General features: G+C 47.7%; 1 protein-coding gene across 6 annotated transcripts in view; it reads right to left on the bottom strand.

The window, feature by feature from the left end:
- Positions 1 to 755: 755 nt before the first annotated feature.
- LOC6584966 (teneurin-a) overlaps positions 756 to 17,738 on the bottom strand; it is a 301,718-nt gene continuing 284,735 nt past the window's right edge. For all 6 annotated transcript variants that reach the window (XM_032732662.2, XM_015161023.3, XM_015161025.3 and 3 more), the window contains 3 exons: positions 15,352 to 16,736; positions 12,089 to 12,609; positions 756 to 4,762 (listed from right to left, as the gene is read on the bottom strand). In XM_032732662.2, coding sequence (XP_032588553.2) covers positions 882 to 4,762; positions 12,089 to 12,609; positions 15,352 to 16,736 — 5,787 coding nt within the window. In that variant the 3' untranslated portion in view covers positions 756 to 881. The remainder of the gene's footprint in view (positions 4,763 to 12,088; positions 12,610 to 15,351; positions 16,737 to 17,738) is intronic.

Genomic DNA, 17,738 nt, shown 5'->3' with positions numbered 1-17,738 from the left:
TGTGTATGTGTGTGTGTGTGTATGTGTTTGTGTCTTGGTTGATTTTGTTTAAAACTATGCCAGTCTCAAAAAGCTCGAGTACCACAATTATATAACAAAAAAAAAAAAAAAAATTCCATCTTCATTTTTGTTGTTGTGTTTTTCTCTCGTAATATTTTATAGGTCTATGCCCTATATCATACTAAGATGCGACTGCAGCTGCGTCAAGTTTTCCTTATTGTGTGTGTGTTGGTGTATATGCATATACATATACATATTTGCCTATATATATATACGTGTGTGTATATATATTTAGTATTTTTCATGTATTTATTTATTATTATTTTTTTTTTTTTGGCGCTTCCATTAAATATATATAAATATTTGTATGAACTGCCATTCGCTTCGATATTTGCATATATGTATATATTGACCACATACACACGCACACATATACATCTACACACGCACACACATATACACCAATATATGCATGTATATATGCTATAGCTCTAATGGCATATCATATATATATAATATTTATCCTTTACTTTTTATGCATTTGCTCTGTCGCATTTCTAATCTCTAACGATTAATAATTATAAAAAAAAATTCTTGTTTAGCTTGGACTTAAAAAAAAATGAATTGATTAACATATTTGTATATATATATATATTTATAGTTTATTCTGTAGGCCTATTATTTAGTATTTAGTACAGTTGCGCCTTCTCTTTATCTCTATCTCATGCGATTCTCTGTCTCTGTCTCTGTTTCTGTCTCTGTCTCTGTTCCTTTGCTAACCCAGTGGCTATAATACTCGTATTTATGATAATTATAAATATTTAGTTATATTTAGTGGGCTTTCCTTGTGTTACTTCGTAGTTGGGAGGGGTTCCTAGGAGCTAACAGGCGACCGGCTCCGCATCTGGCGCCGCTTCGTGGTCGTCCGTGGACCAGCTGAGGCTGCGCCGCCGCCGCTGGGCATTGGAGACGCCGGCCGCACCGCCAGTGGCGCCCTTCTTCTTCACGAACTTGATGTTGTAGGGATCCTCGGCCAGCTCCGGGTAGAGCGCCACATCGTGTATATACTCACCCTCATAGTTGTTGGCATAGCTCTGCTTGAGTATCTCGTCGCTCTCCTGCTGGGTCCACTCGAGCGCGGTGGTTAGGCCGCTGCGCAGCGCCTCCTTCTCGCGGTGCCAGGCCTTGCGCACCGCCGTCAGCTTGGCGTGGTGCATCAGGCGCTGCTGCTCCTTGGCAACGGTGGTGCCGTATCGCAAATTGATGATCGCATGCGCCCCATGAATCTTGACGTCCAAGTAGTTGCCGCCAGATGAGCTGCCAGCGCCGGCACCACCGGCTGCTGCGCCCGCCCCACCGGCTGCCGTCGACTCGCGCGTGATCTCATGGAAGGTGGTGTTCACCTGACCCTGCAGACGCTTCAGCTGCTGGCGATCCTCGCTGGCGCGCCACGCATCCTCCTTGACAAAGAAGAACGAGTCCTGCTGGGCATTGTGCACCACAAAGGTGAACGGCAGCAGCTTGGACCGGTTGAAGACGCTCGTATAGACATCCCGATAGATGGCGTTCGCGGCCGGCACACTGGACACGATCGCCTGGCCGTCAGCGGTGCGCGACACCACAATGCCTTTGCCAAACGGCGGCTCCGTGTCGGAGCCAATGATCCGCGGCGAGGGGTCCATCACATCACACTTCAGGGCGGAGCGCGGTGGCGCCGACAGCTGCTCAAAGTCGGACATGCGACGGACGTTGAGATGGGCCAGGAAGCCGCTCTCGACGGCCATGGTGGGTATGTTGTCGAAGGGACGGCGCATGTTAAGCGCGATCGGATTGGTCGGCGGGCGGCCCCACAGCGCTGGGGGCTGCCACAAGTCCTTGGCCAGCTGCGGCATGAGGTTGCCCACGTTGTAGCCGAGGGTGCGCAGCCAGCTGGCAAAGTCAGCGGGATAGTGACGCTCCTGGCCCACATTGATGGGGTCGTTGCCATTGAAGCGATACAAATGGAGGCGCGTGGGCGTGATGATGCGCTCGGCGACTCGCTGCCAGTCGGGCGACATCCACTGGCCAATCAACGGATCATAGACCCGTCCATCGCCCATGTGCACAAGCGTCGTCACCTGGTCCAAAATGCCGCCACAGAAATCGATGGGCAAATACAGATATGGATTCGAATCGTAGACGATATGACCGAAGGGCGAACGCATTATCTCCCGAATGCCCTCGCCGTACTGATTGAAGAGCATCAGCGGGGTGCCGCTCTGGTCCGTGGCCACGTAGTACTTGTGCCTGTACACCTGGGCGTAGATCAGGTGGCCCACATCGTCGTAGGTCAGCGACATCAGCTTGCCATCGCGCGGCGAATAGATCTGCGATACCTCGTAGGGGCGCTGCTGATTCGTGTAGAAGAACTGCGTCACATTGCCGAAGTTATCCTTGCGCGTGGTCAAGCGCTTCAGATGATCATAGTAGTACCGGACATCGAACCGTCCGCGCTTCGAGGCACGCACCAAGAGACCCTGCGTATTGTAGTGGAAGCGCTCCTCCCGCGCATTCTGCGCCACCAAGCCCCTCGCGTCGTACTTGTACTGCCCCTCGCCGAACTTGACGATACGGTCCTGGGCATTGTACTCCATGGGTATGGTGTTGCCGCGGTACGTCAGCGATAGCAGATTGCCGTTGTCATCGTAGCGGAAGCCCCACGGCTCCTGCGCCTCGACGCCCACCAGCTGCCCATCGCAGTCCCACGTGTAGTTCTTCACATTCGTGTAGCTGTTGACGGCCATGTTGCGGGTGTAGGTGCGTGTCTGGGAGATGCGTCCGTGGACACCGTACGTGAACTCCATGCGGAACACCTCCAGCCGATGGATGGACAGGGCCATGCACTGCGTCTGGAAGCGACCGTCGACGGTGCGCGTAAAGCCAGCGGTGCCGTCGTGCAGCTGGGTCTGATTCAGCGCTGGCCGCGTGAACTTGAACTGGCCAATCAGGCTGGGCTGTCCGGTGCGTCTGTCGTACGCGTACGCCTGGCTGGGCAAGCTCTGCCCGCCGATACGGCCCTGGAGTGCCACCACGCGCAGCTGGCTGTCATATTCGTAGCTGAACTTGGCATTGCTCAGCCCCGTCTTGGCCACGTAGTCGATGCGCTCCTCGGTCAAGAGTCCCGCGGCGTACTCAAAGTCCCAGCGGTACTCCAGCTCCCGCTCGGCATGCGACACGGTGCTGGGCATGCCAGTGGCATCGTTGTACTGGAACTCGCTGCGTCCGTCGCCGTGCACCACCTCCGTCAGCTGGCCGGCTGCATTGTAGCGATAGACGATGCGAGCACCGTCCCCGGGCAATATGGTCTGTAGCAGAGCACCCGCATGGCTGTAGTGCTGCAGATAGGCGCGCGTGCTGCCCGGCGGCGTGTAGGTGCACCGAATGAAGCCGATCGAGGTCTGCATGCTGAAGCTGTGCCGTGTGCCCGACGGCAGGACGACATGCCTCAAGCCGCCGGCATCATCGTACTGCAGCACAAACTTACGCTGGCTGGCCAAGCCGATCTCCGAGACGAGGTTCCAGTCGTTGTACACGAAGCTGATGATGCCATCCTGCTGTGAGGTGATCTCCGAGAGCAGGCCGTGACGATCGTAGCTGTACTTCAGCTCAGCCGGTCCCCAGGCCCAGCCCTCGACACGATTGAAGCGATCGTAGGTGATGTTCACGGGATATCCATTCGTCGGATAGTACGACTTGGGCAAGCCGGACTGATCGTAGGCCACAATCAGTATGGGCGTGCGATTCGCATCGTAGAACGTCTCCCGATTGGTGAACTGATCGAACTCGACGCCAATGACACGCGACTGATTCACCCATATCTCGCGATTCAGCGTCTGCTGCGGATTGCGCACATCGCCGACCAGATTGTAGACGGAGTACATCGAATTGGTTAGGCCATCGCCCATGGTGACGCTCTGGTGCGACCACATGGCCAGCATTTCGGCCTCGACGGGCAGCGCCGCCTCCAGCAGGGGATGCCGAGCCACGGCCGAGGCCTCGACGACGACTCCATTGGCGCCGTGTATGACCAGCGTATTGTTGGCCTTCAGTTCGGCATCGGCGTGGGCGCGTCCGCGTTTCAGGAACGTTGAGCGTACGCCACCCAGCACCAGCAGCTCGTTGGCATTGCCGTCGCCGGCGGTGCCTACGCCGGACACGCGCTCCCGGGAGAAGAGCGATTCGACAGAGGCGTGCACATAGATCGTGAGTCCCTTGTTGTCCGCCAGCTGTGAGGTGATGCGCACGATCTCGCCGCTGGGCAGTATCATGCCCGTGACACGACCAAATTCATCGTACTGATAGATGTACGTCTCGCCGCCCGAGGAACGCGAGTTCAACAGACCCGTATTGCTGTCGTAGTCCAGCTCGATCTCCTGGCGCCCCTTCTCGCTCAGCTTGGTCATAATGCCGATACCATTGATCTGTATCTCCGACTTGTGATCCTGGGTATTCTCAATGGAGCTCACCACGTTGCTGTAGTCACGCAAGAACTGTATCTTATTGCCGGAGGCATCCGTCACTGTGGATAGGCGGCCAAAGCTCGTGTTCTTCGAGTAGAGGAAACTGTAGCGTGTCTTGCCCGATGTCAGATCCTTGGTGGCCACATGCTGGCCATATCGATTGAACACATAGATCTCACTGGACGGCGGGAACGGTATATGGAATTCGCCATTCTCATCGTGCGACGGCAAATAGTGCTCCAAGGCGAGCACATGCAGCGAACCTGCAAAGGGCAATGGGAAAGGTATTGCGTTATTTGACGAGTGTGAGAGGGGAGAAGATAAGGCTATCGTAGCAGAAGGCATTCTCTTAATACTTTCTCTCAATGTTAACTCAGCTAGGCTTTTGGCCTTTTTCGCTTGCTGTTTACGCCAATCTAGTTTGTTTTGAATCGATGGCAATATGCTTAACTTTCGATAGTTAACTATTAATCTATCGATACTTAACCTACAGTGCTTTTCAGTGTTGCCACCTTTTCAGCTGAATAAAAAAAGCTAAATCTAGCTGGAAATGCAACGAAAACAAGCTGTACATAGAGAAATGTCTATTTGTAAATTTTCGGAATTTTTTTTTGTATTTTTTTTAAATTTAACAATGGGCTAAGCTAGCTACCCTATGTACGTAGACACCCTAGCACGCCCAGTAGTCATATTTTCATTTTCTTTTCGCAGTTTTTCCTAGTTTTCTGCAATCATTTTCAGTGCTTTTCACACAGCATTTATATGGCATTGTGGACGAAATATGATAGCTATTGTGCGCTCACACAGGCAGCTGCCTGGACTCAACAATAAAACTCTATTGGTGCAATCCTTTAGCTTTACGGCATCTCAGTGCTGTTGTGCTTCAGTATTTGTGCAATATAAAATACCTTTCAAAATGGTCATTAAATGTGTCTTGCTATTGTAGGCCGTCTCACTCACTCTCACTCCCTCTCTCTCTCTCTTTCTTTCTTTCTTTTGACTGCATTTGCTTAAGCTAAACGCCAACTTCTTGCAGCTGTTTGCTTTTACAGAGCCCCCTCCACACAACGACTGCCCATAAAACGTTGCAAGTTTTAAAATCTCTGCACCAAAAAAATATGTGAGAGCAAGAGAGGGACAGTGCTGGAGTGAGAGAGAGAGAGAGAGAGAGAGAGAGAGGCAGAGAAGTGTCTGCCTGCCTTAAGTATTTTTGTGCAATTTGCTGGCTGTTGTTCCACAGTTGTTGCTGTTGTTGTTGCCGTTGCCGTTGCCTGTGCTGCGTTACATTTTAAGTTAGTGTTGGTAAATCGCTTTGGATTTGCATAAATTTGCTTGTTTTTGCCAGCTTTGCATGACAAACACCGACGACAACAGTTGACAACACTGACAGACAGAGACACAGACGAAATGTTGGCAATAAGTAGCTGCAGTTGCTTCCATTACTGCTGACAGCCACTGTAGTCTACTTTCATAACTCGCACCTATGCACAGACACACACACACATACATGCATACTCGCATATATGCATATACATACATATATTTTCATTGAATAGAAACTGTTTCAAGTGTAATGAGATATCCGACTGAAATATCGTCTGCATTTTGGGCAACTAACTCTTTTGCTTCTACTCACGACCATGGCAAATCATGAGCATATTCGATATGAGTGTGTGCAATAGAAATGAATTTTCCTCACTTTTCTCATTATCCATGAGCAATTCGAATTTACTTTATATATCAGGTGCCTGAACTGAAACTTTGATTGAAACTTTGATTCAATCAGCAGTCCTGGGAGTATATCTAGGAAGATGGGAATGAATGGGATGAATAAACGAAATAAATCATTTTATATATTATTTATTTTATTTATTTATTTTTGTTTCTTTATTTATTTATTTATTTACTATTTATTAATTATTATTTATTATTTATTATTTATTATTTATTATTTATTATTTATTATTTATTATTTATTATTTATTATTTATTATTTATTATTTATTATTTATTATTTATTATTTATTATTTATTATTTATTATTTATTATTTATTATTTATTATTTATTATTTATTATTTATTATTTATTATTTATTATTTATTATTTATTATTTATTATTTATTATTATTATTTATTTTATTAATTTCTTCCACTCAATTCCCTACCCATTTTCATTAAACCCTACTTCTTATACGCTAAACCCATTGAAAATTAGGAGTCAGGGCATTTGATTAGGTTGTCTTAAAGGCGTGGCAGACTCCATTAAGTATATATAGTTTTCAGCAGACTAAGCAGCTCAGTCGATTTAGCCTTTTCCGTTTGTCTGTCCGTCCTTCTATACGTTCGTCTGCCCGTCACTTTATCTCTCCGGCAGTCTACCTGTCCATCCGTCTATCCGTATATCCACATCAATCTCTATACCCACAAGAGCTAAGGTCTCGCAATTCCCTTCAGGGTAGCATCTAGTCGGACATACCCGGCTAGAGTTTTCTTGCTTGTTTAAGTGTATTAGAATTTTGTTTTTCCTTGCTCTAGCGCTATGAGCCGTACCACATGCCCAGCACTCACTCAATCCCATTCCCCCTTCCCCACTCCTCCTTCCACCTTCCACTTTTCCCCATTCCCGATGCCTGATTCCCATTTCCATTCGCATTCACATTAAAATGATAATCGCTCGCATATGACAATAAAATATTTAAGACGTTGTTTGGCTGTTCGTTTCCATTGTTGTTCTCATTGTTGTTGCTGTTGTTGTAGTAGTTGTTGTTGCTGTTGTCGGTGTTGATTTGATTGCGTTACAGTTCATTTACCCAGCGCGCTAGAAGAAGAGCCAAATAGTTCGGTAGCTGAGCTGAGTTGAACGGAGCTGAGCTCCGCCCGCTGTTGGCTGAGTATCCATTTTTGGGGTCACAATTTGGGACAAGTTTTCCATGTTTGCGGGCAAAGCAAAAACAGGAGCAACTGGGGGTAGGGGCAGAGAGAAGTAAGAGCTCAGCTGAGGTAGCTGGATTTTCAGGACGCAGGACATTGGCAGAGCGCCAAATGCTGTGGCGTCAACGATTGAGCGAATTTCAATGCAATGCAATTCGCTCCACTGGATGTAGCGAGGGCGTGCCCCATCCCCTGCGTGCGTGTGAGTGTTGGTGTTGGTGTGTGTGTGTCTGTGTGTGTGTATAATGTAATGTAATGTAATGGTAATGACCCCATAAAGTGAACAACTTGTTTGTGCTCGTCGCTGTGCCAAAGGGCTGGCTGCCAGTCAGTCGCCTCGCTCTGCCCCCACTCTCTCTCACTCTCATTCCCCCTCTCTTTCTCTGGCTGTGCAAAAAGGGGTTCTTGTGCTCACGCCCACATGCTCAGCATGTATCGGTTTTTGTGGGTCTATTGGTCTATCGGTTTGTCGTTCAGTCGCTCACTCGTTCAGCTTCACTGATTTTAAGCTGTTTTTCTAGCTGGCATATGCGACAGCGCACAAGTGTTGCCAATATTCATTCAAATGGAATTTAAATGCATTTGCGCTATCTACCTTCTTCTTCTTCTTCTTCTTCTACTACTACTTTGTGTGCTTGCTGTGCCAGTCGGAGGTCGGCTAAGAATAAATTCTTGTTGCTTAGTTACAGTTAGTTAGGGCCATTCAAATGTGAATGCAGCCTGAATGGCAAAACGTTTACGAATGCAGCACAAAGAGGAGACAATGAAAAGTGCGCAACAGCAAAAGAGAAGAAAGTGGGGAGAAGCATAGCAGTCTGTAACTGTAAATAGTTACGAATGCTGCATACAGAGAAACTATTGCATTTTAAAGAGAGATGGAGAGAGAGAGAGGCTGAGAGAGATAGATAGAGAGGGAGAGACCGATAGATAGATAGATAGAAAAGTAGATTGTGCTATCAAAAGTTCCACCATACATATATTGCTAGCCGAGCGGAGTGCAATTCAGGGTTGCCACCTTTTCCATAGTTTCTCATTTCAACTTTTTATAGCTTATGAAACTCAATTTTAATGAGTTTTTCTTTTTAATTAAGGGCCAAGTATCGACTACTCCTGCTCTCACACATTCTCTCACACTCGCTCGTGGGCGATTAATGAGTTTGGGCTACAACTTTTCTGATTATTCCCAGCTACCCCTCAGCTGCTCTCAGCGTTGCCAGCTCGCTCATTGATCAGCTTTTGCGTTGTCATTTGCTCCAATTCGCAGTGTCTAAGCCGGGCCGCTGCTCTCTCCCTAGCCCAGAGGGTTGGGCTTTTCCTATGCTAGTCGCAACGCATTTAACGCAACAATTTTTCACACACACTCGACTACACTGTGCAAAATAATCAACTAACTTGGAGAGCACTAATTATAGCTAAATGAAATTTTGTATCAGAATGTAGTCTGCTTATATATGTATATATACACTATACCTATATATACACTATCTATCTATATCCCTTTATCTACATCACCTTTTCGCTCAGTGTAGCTTCTTGCATTGGCACTTAAGCTATAAGCTTTTAATGAAGCTTATTTACGTTTTGCTCGGTCTAACAAAAACCTCCAACGCTTGCCCCCTTCACATGTTTTACTACCGACTGTCTTCTACACACACACACACACACATACAGAGATACACACTCACACACACATTGCGCTTTTGATTAATGCAGGCTCATAGCTTTCAGCTGGGCGTGGAATGGGGGTTTGGGGCTCGGCTCGAGGTTTTGCTTTCGCTTCGCATTACAAGCGCCAATTCGCCGCGTAGGTAATAAGATTGATTTTCACTTTTTCGCTTTTGGCCAAAACCAGACCAGATCCCACTCTAGGCTCCGCTGCCTGCCTGCCACTCTGCTCCCCCCCCCTCTCTAGGCAATCACTCACACGTGGAGACTCTGTCTTTCCATTTCCGGCGCGACTAAAACTTGATTAATTATAGTCATTGATTTGCTTTCCACGGCTGGCACTGCTGATACTCCTGCTGCTTCTCCTGCTCTTGCTACTTCTGCTCCTGCTACCCCTGCTGCTGTTACTGCTTCTTCTTCTTCTATTTATTTCTACTTTTACTTTTGCTGCTTACTGCTGCTGCTGCTGTTTCTACGTCCTGCCCTTCATTAATTTGTTTTGCGTTGTCAAGTGTCCGCAACCCCCTCGCCGACCAGCCCTTTTGCCCTTTCTTTTCACTCTCTTCCTCTTGTTTTATTTTTTTTTTTTTTTTACCGTGTGCAGTGAACATCGTTAGCGTCGCGTCGCTTTAGCTCTTCGTCTTGGCCCATTGTCGAAATTTATTAATTACATTTTTGGTCTTATCAAATTACGTTTTGTTAATGCACTCAAATTTATACCTTTGCCAGGCCCAGCCCCAGAACGAACGACCGACCCACTTGATCCAGCTACCACTACTCTCTCTCTCTCTCTCTCCTTCTCTCCTTTCTCTTCCTTCGCCTTTCTTGTTGTTTTTTGAGCTTTTGCTTTTCGGCTCTGTGGCTCTGCCAGCACTTTGGGCTTCATCTTATTTATTGGCGGCCATTTTGTTAAAGCTTCCTCTTCGTCTAACTGTGCTACCTGCTGTGCAGGTGTGTGTGTGTGTGTGTGTGTGTGAGTGTGTGTGCATGGTTGTATGTGTGCGTATTTCGTCCTAATTTGTCCTCGTTCGAATTGTGACGGAAATTGGTTTCGTTTTTTATTTCTTCTTGCGCTTGACTGTTGCCCCCGCTAGTGTTCCTCTCTCACACTCTCTCTCTCTCTCTCTCTCTCTCTGTCTCTTGCATCGCACACTTCTACATTTCATTTCCCGCTCAATGCTTTTGCCATAATGGCCAATTACAGCGACAACAACAACCACAGCTGTGACAACTGTTTCCAGTTGTTGTTGCTGTTGTTGTAGTTGTTGTTATCCTTATTATTATTATTATTATTATTGTCATTGTTGTCATTGTCGTACGACCTGTGTTCTTGTTGTTGTTGCGTTTTGTGTTTTGCAATATGTCGCAAATTTCACTTCCGCTTTTAACAAATGCTACCTGTCTCACTCACACACTCTCTCCTTCTCTCTCTTTCTGCTTCTCTCACGCCTTCTTGAATTTCTTTTGCTCTTCATATTGATAACACAGCATGAAAAATCTGAAGCAAAAGCAAATGAAAGAAAATAAAATACGATCTAAATTTGTGCAAAAAGGAAATGTAACAAAGTGTGCGCGAGTGTGTGTGTGTGTGTGAGTGCTCTTATGTGTGTGTGTGTGCGTGTGTGTGTATTATTTGCAGTTGACAAATTTCTATTTAGAGCACATGGCAGATGGGCAGCTGCCACGCCCACGACCAACCGCCCACTCGCATCTCTGACGGCCCACTTAAAGTGCGTGCGCCAAGTGCTGCATGAATATTCATTCGAATAATTGAATGTATTCATTTGGAATTGACAGCTAGCAAATGAATGCGCATTTGCGTTTATTAGCCGCGATTATTCAGCACGCTAACTGATTACATCAACATTTCGTTTGCGGTCAATTGGGCGATTCCGCTCGAAAGTCAATCGGAAATATAGATTTTTTTTTTAAATTTATTTGAAAGTTTTTCTATTTAGCCACCAGAGAAGCTCAATAAGTTATCTGAACTTATCGCAATGCAAAATCATAAATTAGGCTAGCGAATTCCATTAGAATTCAATTGCACTTATCACATTGCTTCTCACTTTTTTACTGAACTTTGTTTGTATTCCAACTTATCCTAACGCTGCTCGCTTCTCACTTTCTTTGCTTAGCCTCATTATGTTGGCTTCTTTTCAGTTCATATTTAATTTATCTCTCTGTTTATATTGCAACTTATCTTAACATTGCTCGCTTCTCACTTTCTCTGCCCAGTTTAATTATGTTCATTGCGGAAAGCTTTTCGCTTCTGCTCAGTTTATAGTTTAGAGATTCTCTTTTTTATGAATTCTCTTTATATTCCAACTTATTACAGTGCTGCTCGCTTCTCTCTCGCTTCTTCTAAGTTTACTTTTTGCATTTCTTTATATATAATTTCCTTATTTCTATATTTATACCAATACTAGATTACTAAATTCTATGAATTAATATGATGCTCGTTTTTTTTTCCACTTATCCTCTGCTTCTATTTCTTATTACTCTCTCTCTCTCTCTCTCTCTCTTTCTCTCTCTCTCTCTCTCTCTCTCTCTCTCTCTCTCTCTCTCTCCAACTTATTACTCATTTTGGATCTAGCTTCTTCTAGCTTGATATTTAGCTTCTCTCTTCATTCTCTGCTTAGTCTAATCTCTTAGTACCCTTTACAAAATGCCTCTCTCTACATCAAAGCTTATCCTGTGCTTCTCTCTTCACCCATGCGAGCTCTCCTTATAAGTACAGCTTGCTTCTTGCTCTACCAGCTCATGGCTTAGCTTAGACTTAGATTCTTTCAGCTGAAGCCTCTAACTCTAAGCCTTACTTCTCGCTTGTGTTCTACCCATGTATTCCTGACTTCTTCTCTAGCTATGTTTCTCTCTTTAATGGTTAACTCCACCCAGTTCTCTCCCTCCAGTTCTTTCCTTCCACGCTGAGCACCGTCATCTCTCACTTCTATTTTCACTTAACTCTAGCTATAATTCAGTTGCTGTACTCACCTTGATCGGCCACATTGATGACACCGTCCTGGGCCACTGCGATGGCCGAGATGGCCTGGAAGCGGGCGTTCGAGGAGAGCAGCGTCTCGGCGTTGCTCAGGGTGCCGTCGTCGTTTAGGGTAGCGCCCAGGCCCAGATTGGAGCCGGCGCCGCCAGCCGTTGTCTTGGCGCCCAGCAGCACTGTTGTGGTTGTGGTGGGGCCGGTGGACATTAGGCTGCCGCCGGCCACAATGCCGGCAAGTGTGCCCGAGTTGCTGCCGGAGATGCTGCCGCCGGGGCAGACGCAGACGCCGCTGCTGTTCAGGACGCCAGCGCCGCTGCCGGTGCCGCTGCTGCCGGCGCTGCCAGCGGCCGAGCTGCCATTATTTCCGTTTCCGCCAGCTGGTGTCGTCGGCGTCGTGCCGCCATTATTGCGTGTCGGATTCACGGTCGTTGAGTAGGCGCCTCCACTGGCCACGCCCAGTCCGGCGGCCGCCGAGCCATTGCTGCCATTTCCAATGGCACAGTCGCAGGTCTGAGTGCTGTGGCAAGAACCAAAGAGGAAGAGATGCCAAGAGCATTGCGAAAGCGTTAGTAATGTAACAGGAAATGCTTAGACCCTTAAGCCAGCCACCCACACCACCCACACCACCCAAGCCACCCAAGCCGAACCCACACCATCCACATAAAACCGTCGTCCATTCACCCAACCGCCGTTATCTGTGGCGCAGGCATCGTTTACATGTCGCTGCCACGCCCCCGCAGCCGGCACACAGACAGCGGGACACACAGCGTGTGGTGCTGCCCAGGGTGGTGCCGGTGCTGAGGCGCTTTGTAACCCGACGCGTATTTATGATGACATTGTTTGTTCGATAAACATTTTAAAGTAAAGTGCAGACAACGCAAACCTGACCCAATGCCTCGCTCCATTCGGACCCATTCCTTCACTTCTCCCATCCCCCCCCCTCCCTCCGCTCCAACCGCTCCCTTGAGCTTCTGTCGTGCTCGCTTATCGCGCTCCGGCCACGCCCACTTGAAATGTACGCCCCCGGTAGGGCTGGTGGCTGCTTCTGGCTGTGTGCAGTAGCTACTAAATAAAAAGGTTGATTTATAGTTTCTGTCGTTGGCTCCGGCCGGCGTTTGCGGTGTCTGCTAATTACTTTTGCCACGTCTGCCCCAGCCACGCCCACTTTTCAAAGAGAATGGGACAGCTGCTGCTGCTGTACAATAGCTGAACCCTTTAATGCCATGCAGTCGCGCTCAGACCCTCGATCAGGTCTGTCCATCAAAACAAGCGTCGGAATGGAATTCTATTAGATTAAATAAACTGCCAGCTGCATAAAGTTGCACACACTTGTGTGTGTGCGGGTGTGTGTGCGGGTGTGTGTGTGCGGGTGTGTGAAGTATGCCATATTTATGGCAGACACCCAACCTTCTGCCGTGTGCCGCGGCACCTACTGCGTGGCTCTGGGCAGCCGCAAACTAATCAGCGAAACAAATTAATTAGTTTACTTTGTTCAATGTTGTGCGGTTCTGAGCGAGAGGGAGAGAGAGCGAGAGCGAGAGAGAGAGGGAGAGAAAGCAAGAGAGTGGGATAGAGAAAAAACGCTCAGTGGAGAGCATATGCAATATTTCAGATTTCAGCTAGGATTTCTTTTTTTAGTTTTCTCTCTCTATTGCCTCTCTCTCTCTCCTACCTTATCTACTCTCAATCTCTCTTAGAGATCCTAGTTCCATTGAGTGTTTACTGTACCTCAATAGGCAATCAAATCTCACGTTCTTCCAGTTTGCTCTTTTTGCTCTTAATTTGAATTTCGTTCGTTTTGCAACACTGTTTTTTCTCTTATGCAACACTGAATGCAAGTTTGTTCTTTTTTACAGCTTTCTTTTTACCTAATACAACTTTCGTCTTATTATAGCAACTACAGTTTTTTTTTCTCTTACATTATGAGTTGTTAACCAACACTGTTTTATAAGTATAAGCTCAATGATACATTAGGCACTTTTTGTAAGGTTTCTCAAGTACTAAGCAAACTTTTGGCGACTGCTTCTTTATTCTCTTGCCTACGTTATGCAACACATAAAACCAATTTTGTCTGCTATAAAATCATCTCATTGTTTCTGATTTCTGAACGTGTTACAGCACTGCTTTCTCTTAATTGCTGCCACTTGCAGCATTCGTTTTGTTGGCTCTGCAGGCTGCTCATTAATTCTCAAGCACCTTGCAACACTGCTCAATTAGAACTCATTTCGTTTTCCAGGGCGTTTCGGCTGCTTTCCACTTGCCAACTCAATTCCATTCAATTCGATTCAATGCGTTGGCCAACACTGCACGTGGCACAAAATGCAAATATGCTCGTTGGCTGTGTGACACACTAGCACACTAATACACACACACACACATGCACACACACATGTCCAGCAATTCCCAAATGCCAAAATTCCAATTAATTTTTTGGTCACTGTTTTTGATGCTTTAAAGAAGATTTAATCAAGTCAAATAAAGTCAACTGTGCAGCACCATTTATCGATTGGCCTCGAATGAGCACACACACACACACACACACACACATGCATGTATGCATATGTATGTGTGCATATATGCTGTGCATATAACTGTAGCACTAGCCTAGCTGCATTGACATTTATTGGCCGAGTTTTGGTTGCACTTGCAGCAAATTTTATGCAAGTGCAGCTGAAAAACATGTATACCCTGCTTGTCATCCAAGTGGTTAGTGGGGTGTACTTGCCATAGGCATTAGATTTATGGAGCTGCTAACAGCTGAAAGTTTAATCGAAAACTCAATTCCTTCATCGATATTTTTGTATAGGAATTTAAGATTGGTTTAAGCCTTCGATTTATCTATACCCGATCTATGCTTCCATGGGTTTCTCTCTCAATTTATCGATATATATCGATGATATATGTATGTATATGCCCAGTCTAGCTAGCGTCTGGCTCTTTCATTTCTGTTTACCCACAAATCGTTTGCATCGCCCACTCTACAGGGTATCCGTCAGTCGCGCCGTCTACGTTTCCAGCCTGTCTGTTTTTATTTATGCCCCTCTAGAGATATCGCTTTTTGGCAAAATGCAAATGGCCAAAAAGCGTTCGAGCCGTCAGATAATTGGGTCAAATATGCGCATAAACAAGTTGCGAGTCCCCAATGGACGCCAGCATCGAACGGGCCGAGTGCGGAGTACGGACGGTGCTATGGGTATTGGTGTTGGTGTTGGTGTTGGTGTTGGTGTTGGTGTTGGCTCACTCTGCATTGATTACTCACCCGGTGCCCTCCTGTTTGCCAGCAAAGTAACGCATATTGCCAGCGGTGTCGACGACGCGTATCGAATTGATGCGCCTCGAATCGCTGTCCGCAATGTAGAGATCGCCGAAGGGTGAGAAGGCCATGGCCAGGACGGTGCCGAGGACATTGTCGGTGGCCGTTTTGTTGACGCGATTGTCCGGCCCGTTGTTGCTGCAGTGCAGCGGCGTGCCAGCCACGACGCGTATCTTCATGTCCGACGTGAGGCGCAGCACGAGCCGATCGTCGATGAAGTGAAGCGAGCCGTCGAGCGGACTCAGTGCCAGGCCAGTGGGCCACTGCAGTTGCGCCTGATTGGCCATCAGGGTGCCCGAGCAGGGCGCCGGACTCCAGTGATTGTGATGGCCATGATGGCCAATGAGCGTGTGGATGACGCCCTTGGGATCCACGGCGCGTATGTTGGTGCCGTCGGCAATGTACATGGTGCGATCGGCGGCAATGGCCAGGCCCTTGGGATGGGAGAGGCGCGCCTGCAGGGCCGGGCCGCCGTCGCCGCAGTTGCCCTCGTCGCCGGGAATGCAACGCTGGCCGCTGCCCACAACGGGCTCACTGTTGATGCTCGGATCCTTGACCTTCTCGAGCCGTAGCAGGCGCAGTATCTGATGCCTTTCCGGGTCCGAAATGTACAGGTGTCCGTCGGCCGGCGATACGGCCAAATAGTACTGATACGAGACTTGGGTAGCGCTCAGCTGGAGTATGGTGAAGACCTTGCCGTCGGGCGTGATGCGACGCACCAGATTGAAGTCGCCCACATAGAGACTGCCGTCGGGTCCCGTGGCCAGGGCGATCGGTGTCAGCAGCTTGGCATCCTTGGCCACGCCGTTGCAATAGTCCGGACAGTTGAGCGGACGCTGCAGGCCGGTGCCCATGACGACCTTGACGGTGCGCGGATACTCCTTCATGTGGAGCGTGGAGCCGTCGCCCTTCTGCAGTATGCCCTCATGGAAATTGTAATGATGGTGGATGTCCAGGCCCCAGCCACCGATGTCAGAGATGTCCACATCGTAGCCCTGCAGCTTCGCAGTCTGCGTTATCCAAACCGGAGTCAGGCACGTGCTGTGCTGATAGCCGACGGAGATGCGGGCGATGGTCACGCCGTAGACCTTCTGCCGGTAGACGTTGCGCTTGTTCCAGGCAAACGTATGAATCAAGTTCGGATCCGCCTCGTAGGTCTTCACGTGCAGTGCGCCCTCGATCTCCACGCCCACGTGCACATGGGTCAGCGTCTTGGGTATTATCTCCGAGGTCAGGCGCATGCGCACAATGCTCAAATAGCCGGAGGCTTGCGACGATTGGTATGTGAGATGCAGGTCGGAGCCGGGTATTTGAATCGATTCCTGGACAATCTGTGAACGGAAAAGTTAAAGATTCATGATGGGTTAGTGTTGGAAAGTGACCAAAGCTGAATGTCTATGAGCGGGTAAGACATTAGTTATAGTAAAGTCTGAGTAGGGAGGGTAGATGCGATAGCGAATAAATGGAAAGAATAAATAAAAGACAAGAGTGTTGCACAGTCATAGTGAATTAGTGTTGGAAAGTGGCAAAAGCTAAGTACTCATTAGGGACAGTTAAGGCATAGGGCGAGATATGGCCGAAGATGGATAAAAGTGAAAATGAGTGACTAAAAGAAAAAAGTTGGAAAATCCTAGTGTGCTAGTGTTGGAAAGTGAACAAAATTGATTGAGTGTGCTATGAGTGGAAGGTATAAGATACAGAGATAGATAGATAGATAGATAGAGAGGTGGAGAGAGAGAAAGAGAGAAAGTGCCACTAAAGTGCAGTGTTGAGCAATGCTTTAAGCTGCAGGGAGGGGAGCTTGTAAAATTGACTGCAAAATGCAGGCAATCAAGAATTATTGTCAAAGTGGAAAGAGCGAGAGGCAGAAGAGGTAGGTCAAAGCGAAAGGAAAATGGAGGCAATCAGGGCCGGGGTGGGCGGGTCTTTGAGAGCACTATAATTGTCGCTGCCTCTAAGTGAGTTAGTTATTAGCCTTGCGGTCGGGTCGCTGGCTCGCTGCGTGGAGCGCAGCTGGAGCACAAGGCATAATGCAGCAATTAAACGTAATGCTCAGCTCTCTCAGTCAGTTTCTCTCTCGCTCTCTCTCTCTCTCTGGCTCTCTCTGTCCCTCTCTGCTTGTGCTTGGCTCGTTGCAAAGTTATAATGTCATTAAGGCGAACTTTAAATTAATTAAAACTACGCAGCGTCCAGCTGTTGCCCGCTGCACGGCCCGCTAATTAGGAGTGGCATTAGAGAGGATGAGCCCAGCCCAATGGCAAGCAGGTTGGCTAGAGGCAAGAGTAAGGGTAGGGGACCAAGACGCTAAGGGGCTAAGGGACTATTCAGCTCAC

The sequence above is a fragment of the Drosophila mojavensis genome, unplaced genomic scaffold (assembly GCF_018153725.1).
Source record: "Drosophila mojavensis isolate 15081-1352.22 unplaced genomic scaffold, ASM1815372v1 contig_136, whole genome shotgun sequence".
Classification (NCBI taxonomy): domain Eukaryota; kingdom Metazoa; phylum Arthropoda; class Insecta; order Diptera; family Drosophilidae; genus Drosophila; species Drosophila mojavensis.
Note: the sequence above shows the minus strand (reverse complement) of the source record. Positions and strands in the feature narration are given on the sequence as shown.